The sequence below is a fragment of the Sorex fumeus genome, unplaced genomic scaffold (assembly GCF_029834395.1).
Source record: "Sorex fumeus unplaced genomic scaffold, SorFum_2.1 ptg000044l, whole genome shotgun sequence".
In the NCBI taxonomy this organism is placed as follows: domain Eukaryota; kingdom Metazoa; phylum Chordata; class Mammalia; order Eulipotyphla; family Soricidae; genus Sorex; species Sorex fumeus.
This window is the reverse complement of record NW_026606101.1, coordinates 38,904,409-38,924,509: the sequence shown is the minus strand read 5'-3', so window position 1 is coordinate 38,924,509 and position 20,101 is coordinate 38,904,409. Positions and strand designations below refer to the sequence as shown.

Here is a 20,101-nt window from a genome sequence, read left to right as displayed (position 1 = left end):
CACAAACTTCAATCTTAAACCCTTTTCAAGTGCCCTCTGATTCCTACTGCCAGACCGTCCTTTCCATGTGGATGGCCTCCCTCATGTGCTCAGCTGGAAGGCACAGTTCTACTTCTAATAGTCTACAACAGCTAATGGCCACCTCAAATAAGATAAAGAGCCACTGTCTGCGTGTTATCTACCTCCTTTTTACATCTAAAGTCACAACTTGAGGCGCAGAGAAGAAGTAAAATTGTGGCCCTGGCTTCAGTTATGCCTTCTTTGTTCCTTCACTGATGAAACACTCTGAGTTCTGGTAACACTGTGGGCTCTGCAGGTCATTGTTAAGAGGAGGACTTTTGGTGCTTTCTATTTAAAATATGCTTGGGGTAGATGCATAATAAAAGCACTCAAGAATAGATTCTTCTCCCACCCTGCCTCTTCACTGCTAATAAAATCCCACTAATGAGGAACCTTTGATTTCAAGGAAGATTGGTTCCCCTCTAAAGCAAACAATGGTTGGGCTAAAGTGTTAACTCTATCCTCAGCAAGGACAGATCCAGTTGTGACCGAAGACTGTAAGGTGGAAAGATGTTCAATAAACGACAGAGCCTCTTTATCTTTTTGGTCTTCAGTCTCAATTTGATGGCTGGAATAAGAGCAGTCCTCTTGAAACCATGAGGGAATATTAAGGAAAATGTGGAGTCACCACACCACTCACATCTGGGGTGCTTGTTATGGAAGAAATAGAAGTCACTTTTTAAATCTGTTACCTTAGACTCAAACCCTTCTCCCTGCTGTTTCTTTACACAGTGGGATTTACTGCAGTCCTCTGCTTCAGGAATGGTGAAGGAATCTAAACCATGGGTGCTGGGCCTGCCAGGTCCTCCTGTATTTTAATTGGATAAGGTTCACTTCCTCCTAAAGAGTTCTCTAGTTTCAAAATAAACAAAACAGAAATTCCTTTCCTTTTGAGGACTTGGGTTGAACTGGTTACCTGTCTTAAATTCCCTAGGACATGCTGGAATGTTCTGCCACAGGAATACAATTTGCTGCTTAAGGAAGATAGTATTGAAAGACTACTGCTTAAATTGTTCAAGTGGAGAGATCTGGCTTTACTGAGAGATATCAGAGAAACTAAGTCCCAGACATATCCTGTCAGCCACACAAAAATATCTGATTAGCTGGCAAGAGAGTGCAATTGAAAAAAATCTTAAAATTCAATATATTTCCCATTCAAATGGGCAGTTGAAATTGCTGGAAATCCCCAGCCTGTTATTGACCAGAGGTACAGTCTTTAAACTCTCTGGTTCACTCATGTGAACAATGTTATCCCTTAGCCTAACCATAAAGTCACTATGATTAGATGATTGGCAGACAGTATGGGAAAATTGTTCTGGGACCACTAGAGACCCCACCTCCTATTCTGCAGTTGTTTTTTAGCACTCGTGCCAGTGTGATACTTAAGATTCCTAGTCATGTCAAAGCGTTCTTGGGAATTTGCCGCTCATTTTCCCCTGGTCTTCCCATCCTCTTGTAATTCAGTGTATAGGTGCTTTGGTTCTCTGGAGGGGTCTGATGACTTCAGAATCTTAAGCAGAAGACTCCAAGTTGTACCTTAGGTAGGTTACCTAAAATCATAGGCTGTTAAGCCTTGGGAAGGAAAAGGAGATAGACTCTCCTTGACTTGCTCCCCTTTAAAGATGTTTTAAGGGTAAGAATTGAAACAGACAAATTAAGAACAGGGTAGGGACTGAAATACATTTATAAGAACCCATAGTTTTTCCTGTCATAGTTTTTGTCAGCAAGTCTAGGTAGATAGTAATAGGATACAAAAAACTACTCCACCCAGTAGGTTTTTGAAAAGTTTTCTGCAAACACACACACACACACACACCCCAAACAAAAAAAACAAAAAATGAAAAACCTGTGTTCTGCAATCAACTGTGATTCCTTTGTCCTGGGGGTAGTGGCATTACCAAATATCATCAGCACTGAACAACATGTGGTAGGGAAAGGAGGTCAGCACTTTGTGTCAGGTCCAAGTCCCAGTGGATCCCCAAAAGAGGTTGTCTCCGACCTTTACCCTTTAGCACTTCTGGGCATTCCTGTCCATTTCAGCCTGTTTATTTAAAGACCTCCTTGCTTTTCATCCGTTGTAGATAGATTGTGTCCTAAAGCAAATTATTTGAGCTGTAGACTTCTCTCCTCTCTTACAGAGACTTGGCAAAAGGAACTTAATACCTTGAAAAAACGTCCCAAGTTTTACCTCCAATATGATAAGGTCCGTCACCCCAATTTCTAAAGGCACAGATATCCTAAGACATAGATAAGTCTTTCCAGCAAAGGATCAACATTCACTTTACTAAAAGAGGAAAGTGGTGAATTCTCTCCTTTTTCAAGTTCCTTATTTGTCTATGTCTGTGCCACATGCATCTAATTCTAAAACGCTCATTCACACGTCAACAGATCAACTATTTGAGAAAAACATATCACGAATGTACAATGCGCCCAATTTATAGATCTGTTTCTCACACAACTGACTTGCTTTGAATCCATTTCAAAATGGGGATTTGGACAGTAGGTCTAAATATAAACAAGTTCATTCCCTTTCTTTCCTTTACTTCAAATGGTCTTTGCTGCACTTGGCTTATAGCACAACAAGAAGAAATATGAAGGGGATAAAAGTTACTTACCAGGAAACTTTCTCATCGTAAATAAACTGTGGGGAAAAATAAAAGTGATAATTAGACAGACACACATGAAAGCATGCATACCTGCACACATTAAATTCACATGCTTGTGTCACCCGGGTAGTGGGAAATGGGCCTGGGGTTCCTGCGGGCCAAACCCTCTGTGCAGGTTCAGTTTGTGTTTGTGGAAGAAGGTTGCAGTGACACACTGGGGATGAATGTCATGGAGAAGAGAAGCATTAGGCTCTCCCAACCCTTTCTGACATTTCTGTAGGGACAGGGACACATGAACATTAGCTTATAAACCAAGATTCACTGGAGAATTTAGGTCTGAAAGGGCTGCAGGAACTTGGTGAGGCTTCGAAATAGGAGTGACACGTGGGTTCCATGTCAAACACTTTCAGAGTTAAATAAATACTTTTTATTTATTATTATTCCTTTCACAGAAGTCTCCTCAGTGGTGCTTAGGCCCCCGTTAGCGCCTCCCTCCCCAGGGTCAACACTGGTTATACTGGGTCTGGCTGTGTGAATCTGGTGGTTTGATATTTGGGTCTAGCAGTGCTGTGTTGCTTGCTCCTCAGCACAGTGCTCAGAGGCCACAGAACCACTACTGGCAGTACTTGGGAGGCCATGTAATGCTGAAGGTGGCATGCACTCCTTCCCTTTGATCTATCTCCCAGACCCCATTCCTGTCAAACTTTTTCTGCTTGACGTTCTCAACTGAACTTTCAGTTGACTGTTTTGCTTGTTTCCTTAAAATAATTTATTTTCAAAGGAAATACTACATTATAATCAGAAATGGAAAATCAACTGTCCTTGCCATCCTGTGTAGCAGGTAAAACTAAGTGCACTAACAAGAGTGATTGAAAATCCTCCTTGGACACTGTGTTCTGCCCTCCACACTCTGGGTCCAGGATGCACACGAGTGTCAGTGGGAAAAGAAAGGCACCGTCACAATGGAACACTGAGGAGTGATGGCGTCACGCAGTTCACTGCGACTTGGATGGAACCTAGAGAATATCATGTCAGAAGGGGTAAGTCTGAAGAAGGTCAGATGATCTTACTTAGCTGTGGCACACAGAATAATAAGATGAGGAAATACAAGTTATCAAAAGTCGGCACATCCTTGGACCTAGATTATAGAAATGAACAGACCAGGGAAGGAGAGAAATGAAGGAGGGGAATAAGTAGAGACAGGAGGTAACAGGGGCAGGGACCAGGGGCTCTAGACATATCAGAGGTGGTGTATGTACACCACAGAACCACTGACACTGTCAGCACGAGACACAAACCACAATGACTAAACTAAAAAAATGCCTATCAAGGAAGCAGGTTAGAGCGTGGGCAGGAATTTAAGGACGATGGTGGAGGGAAGTTGGCACTGGTGGTGGAATTGATGCTGGAACACTGTACGAATGAAATCCATTACAAACAAATTAGTAAATCATGATGCTTTATGATTAGTAAAATATACTAGATATTATTTAAGTCATATAAAATATATAAAATTTTATTTAAAAATAGAGAAACGTAGTGATATATATCTATATATTATATATACCCTTGTTCATATATCACCCAAAATCACTTCCTGATTTTTTTTTTTTTTTTTGCTTTTTGGGTCACACCCAGCGATGCTCAGGGCTTACTCCTGGCTCATGCACTCAGGAATTACTCTTGGCGGTGCTCGGGGGACCATATGGGATGCTGGGAATCGAACCTGGATCGGCCATGTTGGCTGCGTGTAAGGCAAACACCCTACCCGCTGTGCTATTGCTCCAGCCCCCCACTTCTTGATTTTGTGGTGTTAAACACTGGTATAATCCTGGATTTTGATTTACACCGAGAACAAGAGTTGCAGAGAACATGAGTGATTTTGCCAGAATGTATCAATTTGCTCCAAAATTGCTTCAAGAACTCAGGCCTAACTCTTGATTTCTTCTTCTTTCAATGACATACTGACTTGCCTTGATGGCATATGGTTGAAATCAATGGGTGCAGCTATATATTTTATTTTATTTATTTTAATGAGAGTTTGTTTGGAGGTTCTAGCAGGGGAGCACAGCTACTTGTATATTCAGTCCGTCTCTATTCGGGGAAGGCTATTCTCTTCAACATGGAGTGGTGAGGGAGGAAGGAGACACCTGCCTAGCCAGCCAGATCAGCTTAATCAACCCTGGCGATCAATGGGGCGAGAGATGTTGCAGCCAGATCGCCAGCACAGCGGTAGCGCGTTTGCCTTGTGCGCAGCCAGCCCGGCAAAGCCAGGTTCGATTCCTCTACCCCTCTCGGAGAGCCCGGCAAGCTACTGAGAGTATCTCGCCCGCAAGAAAAAACCTGGCAAGCTACCCATGACGTATTCAATATGCCAAACACAGCAACAGAAGTCTCACAATGGAGATGTTACTGGCCCCACTCAAGCAAATCGATGAACAACAGGAGGACAGTGCTACAGTTATTTTAATGAATCACCAGGAGAGCCCGGCAAGCTACCGAGAGTATTCGATATGCCAGACACAGTAACAACAAAGTCTCCAATGGAGATGTTACTGGGCCCGCTCGAGCAAATCGACGATCAACGGGAGGGCCTTTACTTTACCATGAGATAAAGTTATAGACTTACAAACTTTTGTGATTACATTTCAGCCATACAATGTTCGAGTACTCATCCCTCCACCAGTGCCCATTCTCCACCACCAGTGTTCCCAGTATCCCTCCCACAACCCCCACCCCCTGCCTCTGTGGCAGGCACAATCTATTTATTTATTTTTTAACCAGGAAGACGAGTTCTTAGTTTCTCTCTCCATACTCCTGAGTTATGGCTTTCTGAAGATCACCTAGGAGTGGTTTTTCTCTCAGGTCATTGTGCCTCTGGTCACTCCAGAACAGTACCATATAGGAATATCTGGACTTAAAACCAGCAACTGTGTGAAGAAGCTGAACTAACCATGTGAGCATCCCTGCTCACCCCAGCAACTGTAACTGTCAGTTGTGAAAAACGCATAGAAAATCTCAAAAATGTGCAGGACACACCTCAGAAAACCCCTAAAATTTCACCTTTCAACTATCTTGAAGGATAAAGAGAAAAGATCCACACTTTTCAACAACTCATTCTTCCTCACAAGACATTAAATAAGACATGAATTTCATTAGTTTGGGGATGTAAGGTGTTCAGATTCAGTTGGTTGACATTTGCATGAAAATTTCAAACTAGGGTCAGAAAAATAGTATGGGGGTTAAGGTGCTTGCTTTGCACATAGCCAAACCCAGTTCTATTCCTGGCATTGCATATGCTCCATTGAGAGCCAGCAGAAGTAAGGAGCCCTGAGCACAGCCAGACACAGCCTAAAACAATAGCCCCCCACCCCCAGACAAAGAAGTCAAACTAGAATAGGAAGAGAATGAGGAAATGAAAGGCTACAATCTCAAGAACCTGGTTGGATCATGTGGAACCCAGTTCTCGAAAGGCATGCACAGCTGCTTTCGTATAATCACTACTTGAAAAGAATGTTGTCAAGAAATCACGGACCGAACAAATTATTTAAGCTGGAAAACATTTTCTATTAATTTAAGTTAATTCAATATCAGTCCTGGGCAGCTGGCTGGAACAATCAATTCATAGGCACTTAAGAGAGCTGGAGATGCTGGGGAAGAGTTTATTAGAATGCCAATTTAATTTTCATCTATCAGGGAAGGAAGGCAATACTACATAACGAGTAAACAGCCCACTTGGAAACCCTGCCACGTGTGCTCTGGATGGTTTGGGGGCTCAGGTTAACATGTCATTTCACATTATGCAATGATCATGTCAAAGAAAATATCTGAATGAGCTTATTGTACAAGGTATCTCGAACTGAGATCAGAATTTAGAGGAAGCATGATCAGAGAAAACTGTCAAACCTGGAAGAGATAGGGTAAGACACGTTCAGGAGAGAAGCTCTTGAGCTTGAGTTGGGTGTGAGGAGGTCAGGGATCTTCGGAGGAGGAGATATGGTTCCAGGACTCAGACAAGGAAGGAGATACTCAGATAAACTCAAAATGGCAGAGATCTCTCAACCTCCAAACAACAAATGCAGTGATGCCTAATGTCTATCCCGGTAAACCAGCAATCTCTGTAGCCCTGTCACTGATGAGAAAACAGTGTATTTAGTTTTACCCTGATTTCTAAGAGAAATGGGTTTTAAAAGAAATGAGAAGACCCATGAAAGAATAACACAATGAATGGAATGGTCTAGAAACAACGGGTTAGAACAATGTCATTGGAAATAGGCTTGAATAGGATGGAGAAAAGAGCCAGAGGGCAATTTAGAAAGTGCTTTTAGCATCTGGTGGTATTTGGGGGAGCCATCCAGCTAGGCTACCTGAAAATATGGAAGTTGGTACTGTATAGGAAGTGCTCCTTCGGCAGAGTTCTTTACTGTGCCATCCTAATGGAGTGTTGAAATCGCCTGTGTAAGAGTCCTTAGAATGACAATAATGGTGTGCACTCACTTGGTGTGGCTGGTGGTTTAGGGGGACCGGAAGGAAGGGGGAGAAAGAGGAACACCAGCAGAAGAGATCTGTTACTACTCCTTAAAGACTGTGCCTTTATTCTCTTATGAAACGTGTTGCCACATATTACTTTTCATGCTCCATGGTTTAAAGGGGACAAGACAACTTTCTCTACCTCTCAGAGGAGGATTAGGAGGGAAACAGAAAAACATCCTTAAGTCTCATCACAATCAAGGGTAAGGACCCATATTTCCACACGGGCACCACTAGGTGGTGCTCACGTCTCGGCCCTCTGTCCATGTGGGCTTTGCCAAGGCCGAGGAACTAGTCCAGGCCGTTTTGCAGCTCCATTACCGTTTTGCAGCTCCATTACGTTCCTGGAAGGAGGCACAGGCCTCAAGTCAGTTCAGCACTGGAAGGAGTCCTCGGTCAGCACCCTGCTGCCTTGGGGCACGGCGCTGCCTTTCCCACGCCCACCCAGGAGAAGCTACAGCCAAAGGACGGGGCTTGCAGCTTCCAGAAACGAGCCACTCCCCCTCACCTCATGGATTTTGGGGAAACAACGGTGATTGTCTTTCCCCTCCTCACCCTCCACCTGCTGTTTCTGGGCCAGACACTGCTGCCAGCCCAGCAACACGTGGCTGGTTCTACAATTCGGGTGCTCCACTGGCAGGGAGGGGTATTCTCGATCCAAACACAGCTCGTTTCAGCAGCCGGTGGTCTGACCTCGAGCTCTCGGTGTTCTGCAGCTGAGTGGACTCTGGGCACCCAGGAGAGAACTTGGAAAGACACTCTGCTCTCTAGGCCCTGAGAAATGATCAGGTACTATGGAAACAGAAGCCTCCGCATGGAGGTCTACTCTGCAGTTCACCTGAATTAGCCCAACATCAGGCAGGGAACCCCCAAATCCCAGATGATGGAACACCCCTGGGAACGCCAAAGGGTGTGCCGTCAAGATGGGAGAGTAGGGGCAAGGTGGGGGGCTCAGTCAGGGTGCGGGCGGGAGCCGGGAGGCCAAGCTCCTCCTCCGAGCTTCAAGGAGGTAGCCAACTCTACACCATGGCCAATCTCAAAGTCTGCTTTGCTTTGAAGAGTAACCAGGGCGCAGGGGTGTGGCACTGCTGAAGCTAAGATTTCATGGCTCATTTGTAACCTCTGGCCTTATTAGAATTTTAAGCAGCAAAATAAGAGAAAATGACACCATCATTATCTTTCAAGAGACAGGACTTTAAAGATCTCTCTATTGCTGGAAGCAGAGGTCGCGCCTCCTGCCTGCACAAACTCCAACAGAACTTTCACTCACTGTCGTGTGGAGACCTCAAAGGTGCCCAGATAGAGTCCTTAGCTCTGAGGACTAGGGTGCAGATGGCTTTGCTGAGGTCAGTGATTGCAGCTAAGCACTGGAATCAGTTAGAATACGTGGGAAAGCTCCTGCTCTCTGCTCTGCTGTGGTTGCTCCACACTTTACAGCTCCATGGCATTCCAGCATGAGAGTCTCTAGAAGCGGATTTGATCATGACAGAAGTTGCAGGAGGGCAGGGGATTGAGGTGGCCTGAAGGCAGGTCTTGGGCAGGTGGCATCCAGCCAATCTGTGGGGCAGGCGGAGACTTCGGGGTAGAGATGATCATCACTAAACTGAAACCTAGTGCAAAACCTAGCCTGAAGTTGACAACCTGTTTGCCCTGAAAGAAGGGGCTTCCACCTTGAAAGGAGGGGTTCCCATAACCATCCCACCTACTGCTGGGCTTCTCTCCTGTTCTAGGAGCAAACACAAGTGATCCAGCCCTCAATTAACCCCATGTCATTTGGAGCAAGGCACTTCCTCTTTGCAAGGTCAGGTGCTACAAAACAGAGGAATCTTTGTCCAACAAGAATTCCAGAACTAAACACAGAGCCAAGAGTAGCATGTGAGCAGCTGGGTGTGTTCCCCCTGCAAAAAGAAATTCTTCAACGTTCATCCCACAAACAAATTTTCTAGCTACCAAAGTTATTTCTACCTCACAGGAAGGAGGACTGAGATTTATGGGGTGAGGGTGTTCATGACCTAAGAGCTCCGGCGCTGTCGAGCTGGAGGAGGGGTCAGCTGCAAGTGAGCAGGAAGAAGGGGCCCAGGTCTAAGTGGCATGGGTGCATGATCACCAGTGGGCAGGGTGTGGGATCAGCTCAGGGAACAGGAAAGTCATCACCTCTCTAGCATCTTTTCATCCCTCCCTGTGTCTCATCCCTTAACCTTGGTTTCACTTCTCTTTGTTACTGTCATACTAAATTCAGGGGAATGCAAAGTTTGTTGCTGTGTATCAGAGACTGGCTTGACACAACCTTGTGTGAAAGGAGTGACAACAGCAGTGCTTCTGGGGCTGCCTTAGCCATATGGGCAGGTGTCAGGGATCGGGCAGAGGCCTTGCGCCTGCAAGACTGGTGTTTGGCACTGAATCATATCCCTGGTCCCGGAGGTGTCTTTTCTTTAAGGTCAATGTAGAAAGACCATCTCTGCGTCATTTAAGAACATGTGTCACAAGGAAATAATTGCAGGAAAGGGGAAGCTGAGGCCATTCCCTCCTGTTTGAAAATGAGTATGTGACACAAGGAGCAGACACACTCCCCACTGGGACTGTGGGTGGGTGAGGGAAATTCACCATAATTTCCCAGAATGTGCGATAGCACAGCAGTAGGGTGTTTGCCTTGCATGTGGAGGGCCTGGCCCAGCTGGGTTCGATTCCTCTGCCCCTCTCGGAGAGCCCAGAAACCTACTGAGAGTATTTAGCCCGCACGGCAAAGCCTGGCAAGCTATCCATGGCATATTCAATATGCCAAATACAGTAACAACAAGTCTCAAAATGGAGACATTACTGGGCCCGCTCGAGCAAATCGATGAACAACCGGAGAACAGTGCTACAGTTCCCAGAACGTGAGAGACAGATTTTATTGGAGGTTAAAATCTGAATTCTTCCCTGGGGTGGAGAGTGTCCAGTAAGTACAGTGAGCTGCAATTCCCCAACCTGGGACAAATTCCCAAACATCAAGAACCATTGAAAGCCTCTTCCATTTGTAAAATGGGAACCAAAATTCTCAGCTTTTAGGGTAATGGGTATTACAATAAAACTTTATGGACAAACCCAACCCTTTGTAGCCTAGTGTTAAGTACCAGGTCTTTTCTTGCTAAAATACGTGGATGCTTGGGAGAATATATTTTCTATGGCAGGACTTACTTCCCCGAAAGTGTACTATCCCAAAATGGCCGGAACCAGCAACACATGGGCTGTGTAAAATGAAATTAAGTAAAGTCCAGTTTCTTGCCATATTTCAGGAGCCCCATAGGCATGTACGGCAGGGGACTACTGGACTGGACAGAGCATACTGCAGGTCAGGTCCATCTCCACAGACGTTCTGTTGGACAGCACTGCTCAGCGGCTGGGTCTGCCAAGCTGTCTTTTTGTTCTATGAGACCCATATTGCAATGAGTCCTCTAGAAGGGAGCGAAGCATTACCTTCGGTGATCTTCATGACCATGACACCACAAAGGCCCTCAAACAGGTGTCATGGCCCACCTGGTCCTTGTGGGCTAGTCCAAGCCCTCTGGAACCTGTCTCCTCCTCCACTCGGGAGGTTTTCCTTTTCTTGATGCGCACGACACCTGATGCTTCTCAAAGCAGAGATGAAGGGTAAAAATAAAGCTTTCTTTCTAGGGCAGCAGTTAGACTGATGGTGGAATGACTCATTTGCATTTATGTAAATTACACGATTATGTATTATGTAAATTATAGTAAAATTTCAATAAAGAGACTGGCAGGCCTGCAGGAGGGAATATCAACAAAGGGCAAGACTAGGAGGTAGGAGCTGTCAGTGGTCCAAAGTTGTTAGGAGGGAGAGTAGCAGGAATGGGGCTGTAGCAATCTATAGACTATTGATAAAGTAGATGCACAGGAGGTTGTGTTCCAGTGTCCCCAGGACTTTGAAGGTGAAACTTCTTTTCCAGAGAGAGCCAAAGTCCTAAAGTCCTACTGGGCCATATCCAGCTCCCCTGAGTCCAAAGACTCACTGTAGAGAATATCACCAGTGTTATGGGGGCACTTCATGGGGATGCAGGGTGGTGGAGAGAAGGGTTCTGAGAGATATACCATATATTTTAAAAATTGTAATGCTTTAGCTACAGTGATTATTTAATCTTAATTTCTTCTGCTTCTTCTCTCAACAACTACAAAATGAAGAAACCCCACAAGACAAAGTTCAGGTGAAACTCAAATTTCAAGGTGAATTGAGTCCCTTTCTCTCAGTTCTCCTGTTTCACAGCTGGTTCTAGAATACATCAGCTTTATTTCCTCCTGCTTTTTGATTCTCAGCTCTGTCCATCTTCATCAGTGTCCATTTCAACTGTTTCTGAATCCAGTAGTAGTGACTCTATCAATGCTCCCCTCTTCCAGAAGCAGCATTGGAGAAATATTTGGGATCTGGGTCCCATGGATTGTCCTGAGGACTCTTCATGTGGTCTGAAGGGCCACATGTAGGGGCCATCTATAGGAAATGCATCTGGTTCCTTTTAGTACGGTTTGCTTTCTGGGTGGATGAGTTTATTTATTTATTTATTTTTTGCAAATTGGGGTACAGGGGATTGGGCCACACCCAGTGTTGCTTGGACTTACTCCTGGTTTTCTGCTCAGGGGTCCCTCCTGATGGTACTTGGGAACCATATGTAGTGTTGGGGATCAAACCGCGATAAGTTGCATAAAAGTGAGGCAAATGCCTTTATGTCAGCCTCGTGAGCGAACTTTTCATTGTCTCACTCCTGGAGACCAGTAGTTTTGTTTCTTGAAGATTTCAGAACCATGCAAACAAGGCAAAGATTAAAAATTCCTCTTTGGTTAAATTATTTAAAAGATTGAATTGTGACTAACAGGGAGGACTTTTCATTACAGTAATTTTCAGTGCCCACAGTAGGGTTCCACAGAGAAGTTTCATATTACATAAGGAAGACCAGTAGGGAAGTGGTCTCACAGCAGTGGCAAATACAGAGAAAGAGGAGAATGAAAACCCTTGACACAAAGAAACCTATATGTTTGCATGGACCGGATGCATGGAATATGCTCAGGACAGTGAGAAATCACTGAGAAAACATCTTTGTAAGAAAAGAATCTTACTTAGTTCTGTCTTGCTTTGTTTTGTTTTGTTCTAGGGCCACACCTGGCGGTGTTCAGGTTTCCTCCTGGCTCTATGCATAGGATCACTCCTGGTGGTGCTCAGTACCATATGAGATGCTGGGAATGGAACCCATGTTGGCTGTGTGCAAGGTAAGAGTCTTATCCACTGCACTATCATTTTAGCCCATCTTGATATTATTTAAAAGTAAAATAGGTTTCAATTAGGAAATAAGAAGGAGGGAGTATGGGAGGAGTGAGGAGGGGGGTGGAGAGAGAGAGAGAGAGAGGGAGAGAGGGAGAGAGGGAGAGAGGGAGAGGATGGGGCCACAATCATAGTACAAGGGGTAGGGCATTTGCCTTCCTATGGCTGGCCCGTGTTTGATCCCCAACACCCAATGTGGTTCCCGGAGCTCACTATGAGTAATCCCAGAGAGCAATGCCAGGAGTAAGCCCTGAGCACTGCTGGATATGGCCCAAAAACCAAAAGCAAAAAAGCCTGGGAGAGATATATTATATAGAGGAGAGAATATGGGCTTCTTCAGAGGAGGGAGAGACGAGAAAACCTCAAAAACTTTTTTAAAAAAAAGGAATTACATCTCAGGTTGAGATTCAAGTGACCTTGGAGTAGTGATGTATGTCACTTGCCTTTGCAAAGCTGGTTTTATAGGGTTTTCCTAAACTTCCCTGTTTGGCACTTTCTATGTAGGCAACAGCCTGTTTCCAGGGTATTGTCATCAAAGAAGATAACTGAATTGTTGGTGGTCCTCTTAGTTTCTTACCACAGACTTTTGTTCCTCTTGAAGGGTCTCCTTTCCTGAAGGGCACGACTGCCTTTCCTAAGTGCTTTTTACAAGAGTTTTGACTGATGCTAGTTTGAAGCTTCATGGCAAAAATGACACCGAGGGCAAAGAGCAGCAAGAAATCTAGACACCCAAACCGCAGCATTGTTTTTCCTCCAGCACTTCCAAATGCACTCTAGAAGAAAACGTTGTTTCGTGCAATAGATGACTGCTGAAAGAAACGGCAACCCCATACTCAAAGTTGAGTTTCTTAAGGATGGTGTTACAGGTACGAAGTCTGAGAAAACCAAGTGCATTGTGATGCTGCAGTAGATCCTGGGAAATTTCCCTTGCCCCAGTGGCATCGTCAAGTGATCAATGACCAATGAACCAAGTCCCAGCCTCAAGAATCCAAACTTTACCTTTTCCTTTATTTCCTTAATAGTTGAGAGTCTTAATTTTTCTCAAAGTTGCCAAGCTCCAGTCTTATCTCCTGTTCTGTATATACTCAGCTCACACCTTCAGTACTAGCTAAACACCCCTCTTCTGTTTGTGCTTTGCTACCACATGAAGAAATGTAGCCTCCTCCACATCCAGCCAGCTCAGCTCTGTGTTCATCTGCTCACACTCACTCTGTAGAGAGACCTTCTCAGGTGAGTGGTTCAGCAATCTAAAGACGCAAACATGCTTCAAGCTTCACACATCATTATCATCAGTTAAAGCTACTGTATCTAGAATATGTCCAGATAAATTGGACAGAGGACAAGTTATTTGACACATCATCCAGGAGGTGTCTATGCTGAGAGAGAAGGTGAAGACAGAGTAAGAAGGGACACTCAGAGATTTGCTGTCAGGAGTGAACATTGTGATATGCCCATTGGGTCTGGGCTGTTCTTGTCTCATCAGGTGTCTTTATGAGAGTGGTGGTATTGTTCTATAATCTGGCAAAGCAGAGAGATACACACATTTTCATCACTGCCTTAAATAGATCCCTTTAAAAAACAATTTTAAAATCACCCTACAATAGCCTAAAGGCAGAATAATGGAGTGAACATTTTCAGCAATGTTTGCACACCCAGGACAAAGTTCCCACACAGACAATGCTTGAAAAGTATGGAACAAGAAAAACAGAATAATATTTAAAGTTTGGGATGATCATGGTAGTGTCTGGGATTCTCTGATAGTAATTGAGATCAATAATAAAATTCTGGTAGGTATCCTTGAGTCTACTATTCAGGAATTCAACAGATGCATATGCCTGAGGTTGCAGAGTGGTGTACCTGGACCCTTTTGCTCCTAGAAGACATTCTTCACCCCACAATGGTCCTTGGAATCAGCAGACTATTCTTAGGAACCCAGGTCTTCACTGCAGGGAACTACTTCAGATTTAAGAACTTATCTAGATCCTTGTGGAAAACATGCTATCAAACATCACTTTGAGATTTACTTTATACAGGTTTACACTGAAATATCCTACAAGTAAGTGCTTCGTACAAGAGGTGAGCAGACCCTACATGGAATTTGTCTTCGTAAAAAAATTAAGGCCCACAGAAATCAATTTCCGGAAAGTTGTTAAAGCCAGTAAGGGGGAGGGGGTGGAGGGCTCAGGAGTCAGATCTTCCAAGTTCCATTTTTGAGTTCTTTACAATATTCCATCTTCCTTCACCCAAAAGATTCAGCTTGCCAAGTTAAGGAATATGGGTTTGTTCCCACAGGTGACATGGAACCAACTAAACAAGGAAATGTCATTTCAGTGGTTCATTGTAAAGAAGCTGCTTGGATTGATGGGAAGGGGCAATGATGGCAGCAGGTGGCAACGATGCCATTGGGTTACAACATGGATCTATAGCTATTCTGTATCAGTTTGGAACATTGTAGAAAGCTTTAACTGAAGTGGATTTTGGAGGGACATATTTGGGACATTTTCATAAGATGAAAACCCACAGATTAAACCAAGTGGGTGTGTGGTAGTTAGGGGGAGAGGCAGTTTACTATCATTCACAAAACTGAGTGGCTAGAACAGGAAGAGTGGCTAAATTCCAAGAAGGGGGTATTGTGGTCTTGGGGAAATCACCCCCAGTTTAGAGATATATTGAGTTTGGAACATGCAGATGTCTGATTATTGACACAACCCTGGATCATTGGGAGCCTCCATTGCTGACAGTATAATGTGGAGGCACCATCAGTAAAAGGCAGAGTGTTTCCTGGGAGAACATACAGAGAAAGGAAGGGAACACAGAGGGGAAGGAGGTTACAAAGCACCAAGGAAGAAGTGAGCTGGAATGATGGGGGTGGGTGGGGATGGAGGAGCAGTCACAGAAACGCTACACAGGACCCTCATGGAGTCAGATAAGAGCCAGAGCAACTGCTGAATACCAACTAGGAGATTGGGGTTTGAGATGATTAAAGTTGCCAGAGGTAAGAAAAGCTGCTTTCACTCAAAGAGACCCATTTGCCCAGAATCCTCAAATATATGTCATATAGAAGAGCAAGGCATAGCCTCGAGTGAAGGATGATTTGGGGGTTCAGTGGTAAGGAAATTCAGGCCAGGTATCCATCATACACTTACCACAATGAGCGCTACCACAGACAGTGTGTAGTAAATGGAGTCTCTCAGCAGACACCAGGAGGAAAGGGCCACAACCTACAGACAAAGGGGAGAAGACAGTAAGAAATAGGGCATTACACTGTGGAAACAAGAAAGGGAGGCTCCTGGAGCTTTTGCATCAGTAATAAACCAGAAACACAATCTAGAGTCTGTCTTCTGGGGTGGATCCAGTGAACTCTGCCATTTAGTCTGTCTCTGCCGCCCCTGCCCACTCGGCCTGCTTTTATTTAAACACTGTGGTTTACAAAGTTGTTTGTTATGATTTGTTACAGGCACTCAATATTCCAGCCCCAATCCCACCACCACTGTCACCTTCCCTCCACCACTGTGTCTATTTTCCCAATCACCCCTCAAGCCTCAAGAAGGCTGGATGTCTTTAGGTGTAGGAATCTGGATTTCCTGAAAAGCAGGTGCTGGGATGGAATTAAGCCTTCACAATCTTATGTGGTGGAGAGACCATCAGAGAAAATGGCTGAGAGTTTTAGGTAGCTTTGAGGGCTCTGATCCCGAGAAAGAAGAACGGGTGGATGTGTCTCCAGTTGCAGGTAGTCGCAAGAATGTCAAGTAAAGTAAAGTAAAGTAAAGTAAAGCAAAGCAAAGTAAAATAAAATGCCAGCCACATTTGAGGAGTCTCAATTCTCCCTGCAATCAGCTGTTTTGGGATCTAGTGCCAAGAGTCCATATTCCTGCTGTGGTGGGGAGGCACATAGGTGCTGTGGTAAAATTGGAGGCAAAGTTATTAACCCTTGGTTCAATTCTTAAAAGTCCTTCGAAGTGGATAAATTTGGTAAAAGGGGTTCATTAATGGTAAGTGAAAACTAGATTTTTTTGGTGATCATATGTAGCATATATAAATGTTGACAAAATTATATATACCAGAATCGTACGTAATCATATAAATCATATAATCAAATCGGATCAACTGTTCAAAATCAGATCAGCTGTTAAAAATAGCAACATCTCCTCTCTGCCCCTGGCCGAAAATATCTAAACGTTTCTTTGTCGCCTCGGTCTGCAGAGCAGGATCATGCTGTCAGACTCTAGCAGGGGTGAGGACAGACCCAGTGTGAGATCAGGGTAAGCTCCTGGGCTGTCACTCGGAACTTGTTTCTGCCTTCCTAGAACAATGTCAACTGTCCTAGAGTCACAGCACATGTATGGCTGCTTTTCTCCTTATTTTTTTAAGTGAAAAAGGACACAGCAAATATCAAGTCTCTGCTAAGCCAATGCCAGGCATATCCTGCATCAAAGTACTGGAAAAGGGACCCCAGGGACAAGGCAGCGCGTGGTGCCTCTTCTCTTAGAGCTGGGCTGTAAAGGAAATATCATGCAAAGTCAAACTAGAGTAGACATCCTGCATTCAAATAACATGAAAGAGATGTCTTAAATAGAACCACAAATGAATAACAAGGTCAGTCTCTTTCCATTAACGCATTTCCTCACTTGTTATGTGGACACTGGTCTTTTCTGTTGCTAATTTAATCATGTTAGGGTTCTCAGTTTCAGACCTAAATTACAGATGACGGGGTTGTCAAGAAGAGGCTTGAAACACAAACATCATATTAGGACAAATATAAAGTGTTCTTTACCCTTTTATCATTGTATCGTTGTATCATTCTCTTTGTAATGTCAACTTTGAGCACCTGTGCTTATTACTCACAGTCTATAGAACAGATTAAAACTGGACTAGAACACTTATTCTCCATTAGGTCATAAAAGGTTATGAATATTTACAACAATTATAATTAGGCAAATGGATTTAAAATGTTCTTTAAAAGTTCTGGATTTCTTTTAAAAAAATCACTTGAACTGTTTAGGTAGAGGTGGTTCATTTAACACATACTATTATCTTTGCTATTACCTGTTATACCACAACAAGGAATTGCAAAGGGACTTTAAAAATAAACAAGATACAAACACATTAGGAAAAGAGAATGCAAGAGCTGATCAGAATAATAAGATCGAGGGCCAGGAGAGTGCCCGCTGGGCTTGATTCTCTGCTACCCTTGGCTCCTCCCCTTCTTCCCCCACACCAGCACTGCCTGGTGCAGCTGTGAGGCTTCCAAGCACCTCCAGGTATGGTCTGGGGTATGGGAATCCCCAGCACTGCAGGGCCTCAGAGCATCGCATCCTTGGACCCTTGCAACGAAACACCTACTCAGTGGCCACAAACTGCTGGTGGGGTCTCTGGACTTCCAGATCACCACCTGGAAGACCCTACCCTCACCCCATTTTTTTTGAGACTGGAAAGCAGAAGAACAACTTGCCATACAGCCAGCAGAGGGCTGGAGCAATAGCAAGGCAGGTAGGGCGTTTGCCTTGTACATGGTCAACCCGGGTTCTATTTTTCCGTTTCTCTCTGAGAATCTGGTGAGCTGTCGAGAGTATCCTGTCCGCATGGCAGAGCCTGGCAAATTCCCCTTGGTGTATTCAATATGCCAAAAACAGTAATAATAAGTCTCACGGTGGAGACGTTACTGGTGCCCACTCAAGTCAATCCATGAACAACGGGAGGACAGTGCTACAGTACTATAGCAGATAGAGAAGGGAACACCAAGTAAAGGATGTTTGGAGGATTTGCTTGGGATGCAAGATGCGTGCTGAAAGTAGACTATAGACCAAACACAATGGCCACTCAATATCTCTATTGCAAACAACAACACTAAAGAAAAGAGAGAGCAAAAGGGAATGCCCTGCCACAGAGGCTGGCCGGGGTGGGGGTGATGGGGTGGGGGTGGGGGGGAGGGCTACTGGGATCATTGGTTGTGGAGAATGGGCACTGGTGGAGGGATAGGTACCCGATCATTGTATGAGTAAAACCCAAGCACGAAAGTTTGTATGTCTACAACTGTACCTCATGGTGCTTCACTAAAAAACAAACAAACAAACAAAAAACCCAAAACATCCTCAAAATGGGGGGGTTGAGGGTGGCCCTGCAAGTGGAAGACAAAAAGGCAGTTCAAAAATATACCCCCCTGCCCCCTTGCCACACACACACACACACACACACAGACACACACACATACCTGCCTTTGAACACACACTTTGAATAGATCAGAGACTTCACATTCTTCAATTTAATATAAAATAAGCTGGAAGAGAATCTTAAAGGACAGAAATCTCAGAAAAGAGGAGAAAATGGAACATGTAATTCAGGGTAAAATTCTCAGAAGTTAAGGACATACTTTTTCAGAGAAAGAGGGTACTTTGAATTTCTGTCTTAAGGGACAAAGACAAAAGCATGCCAAGGTACAGAATTATAAATTTTTCAGATACTCAGACATCAAAATATTCCAGAAAGTATGAGGTACATAGGCTTATATACTTTTATATACAAAGGATAGAAAAAGAAATTTTATTTCTCAACAAAGACATTCAAAATTGGAAGAAAACAATATAATACCTTTAAAATTTGAAACGGCAACCTGGAATTTTACAGTCAATTGAAGCATTCATTAAAGGTGACAGAAAAATAAAAGTTTATTTAACTCAAATAACTCACTTCCTATGCATCCTTTCTCAAAGTAAAGAAGCAAACCACTTGTCATAAAACATCACATTACAATATGGGGTCAGAGAGATATATAGTACAGGGGGTATGACATTTGCTCTGCATGAAGCCAACCTAGTTTGAGCCCTTGCACACATATGGTTCCCTAAGCACTGCCAAGAGTGGTCTCTGAGCACAGCTAAGTGTGACCCAAAAACAAAAGTTAAAACAAAATCAAATAAGAAGACACAACCAAATAGCAAAGAAAACAAAAACAATTATATTACAGTATATTACTATTACATCAAGCAACTATTGGAATTTATAAAGCTTCCATAATGGTAGGGAAGAAAAATTCTAGAAGGACATTTCAAAATAAAACACAGCCAGCTTAGAGATCAACCTCAGTATAATTGAAACTGATTAAAGGATTACAGAAAAAATGATACCAACTAGGCAGAACTGATAGGTTATCTGATAATTTTGATCTCAAAGAAGAGATGGCAGAACAATTCCACAACAAAATGACAATTATAAGTCACAGGGAAATCAGAACTATGTAGGAAAGAAGTTGATTCTGTATTAATAACTTTGACCAGTAGTCACAGTTACAATAAACTAAGAATAGCCTATAGTAAAACTTATGCTATCACTATAGGAGTTAATGGAGAGGTGTCGAGAACTTCTAAGACCTCTACATCTGAACTGCAAAGTCAAAGGAAAATGAAGTCAGATGAATGAGTAAAATGTTGTGGCATAAATGTGCATATATATATATACATATATATATATATAATCAACTGCCCCCGGCGTCGTGTAATCCCATCAATGGCCAAGACCCAGAGACTATAAAACCCAGCTCCCGGACATCTTTTTTTTTTTTTTTTTTTTTTTTTACCGAAGATAGCTTTCAATTTCTTTTTTT

At 43.6% G+C, this 20,101-nt stretch overlaps 1 protein-coding gene across 1 annotated transcript in view; it reads right to left on the bottom strand.

Annotated features, from left to right (window-relative positions):
• Window positions 1–20,101, bottom strand: part of SLC24A3 (solute carrier family 24 member 3) — a 679,502-nt gene that overhangs the window by 70,085 nt on the left and 589,316 nt on the right. The window contains exons 7-8 of the mRNA XM_056121654.1: window positions 15,648–15,722; window positions 2,676–2,701 (exon numbers count right to left, since the gene is read on the bottom strand). Coding sequence (XP_055977629.1) covers window positions 2,676–2,701; window positions 15,648–15,722 — 101 coding nt within the window. The remainder of the gene's footprint in view (window positions 1–2,675; window positions 2,702–15,647; window positions 15,723–20,101) is intronic.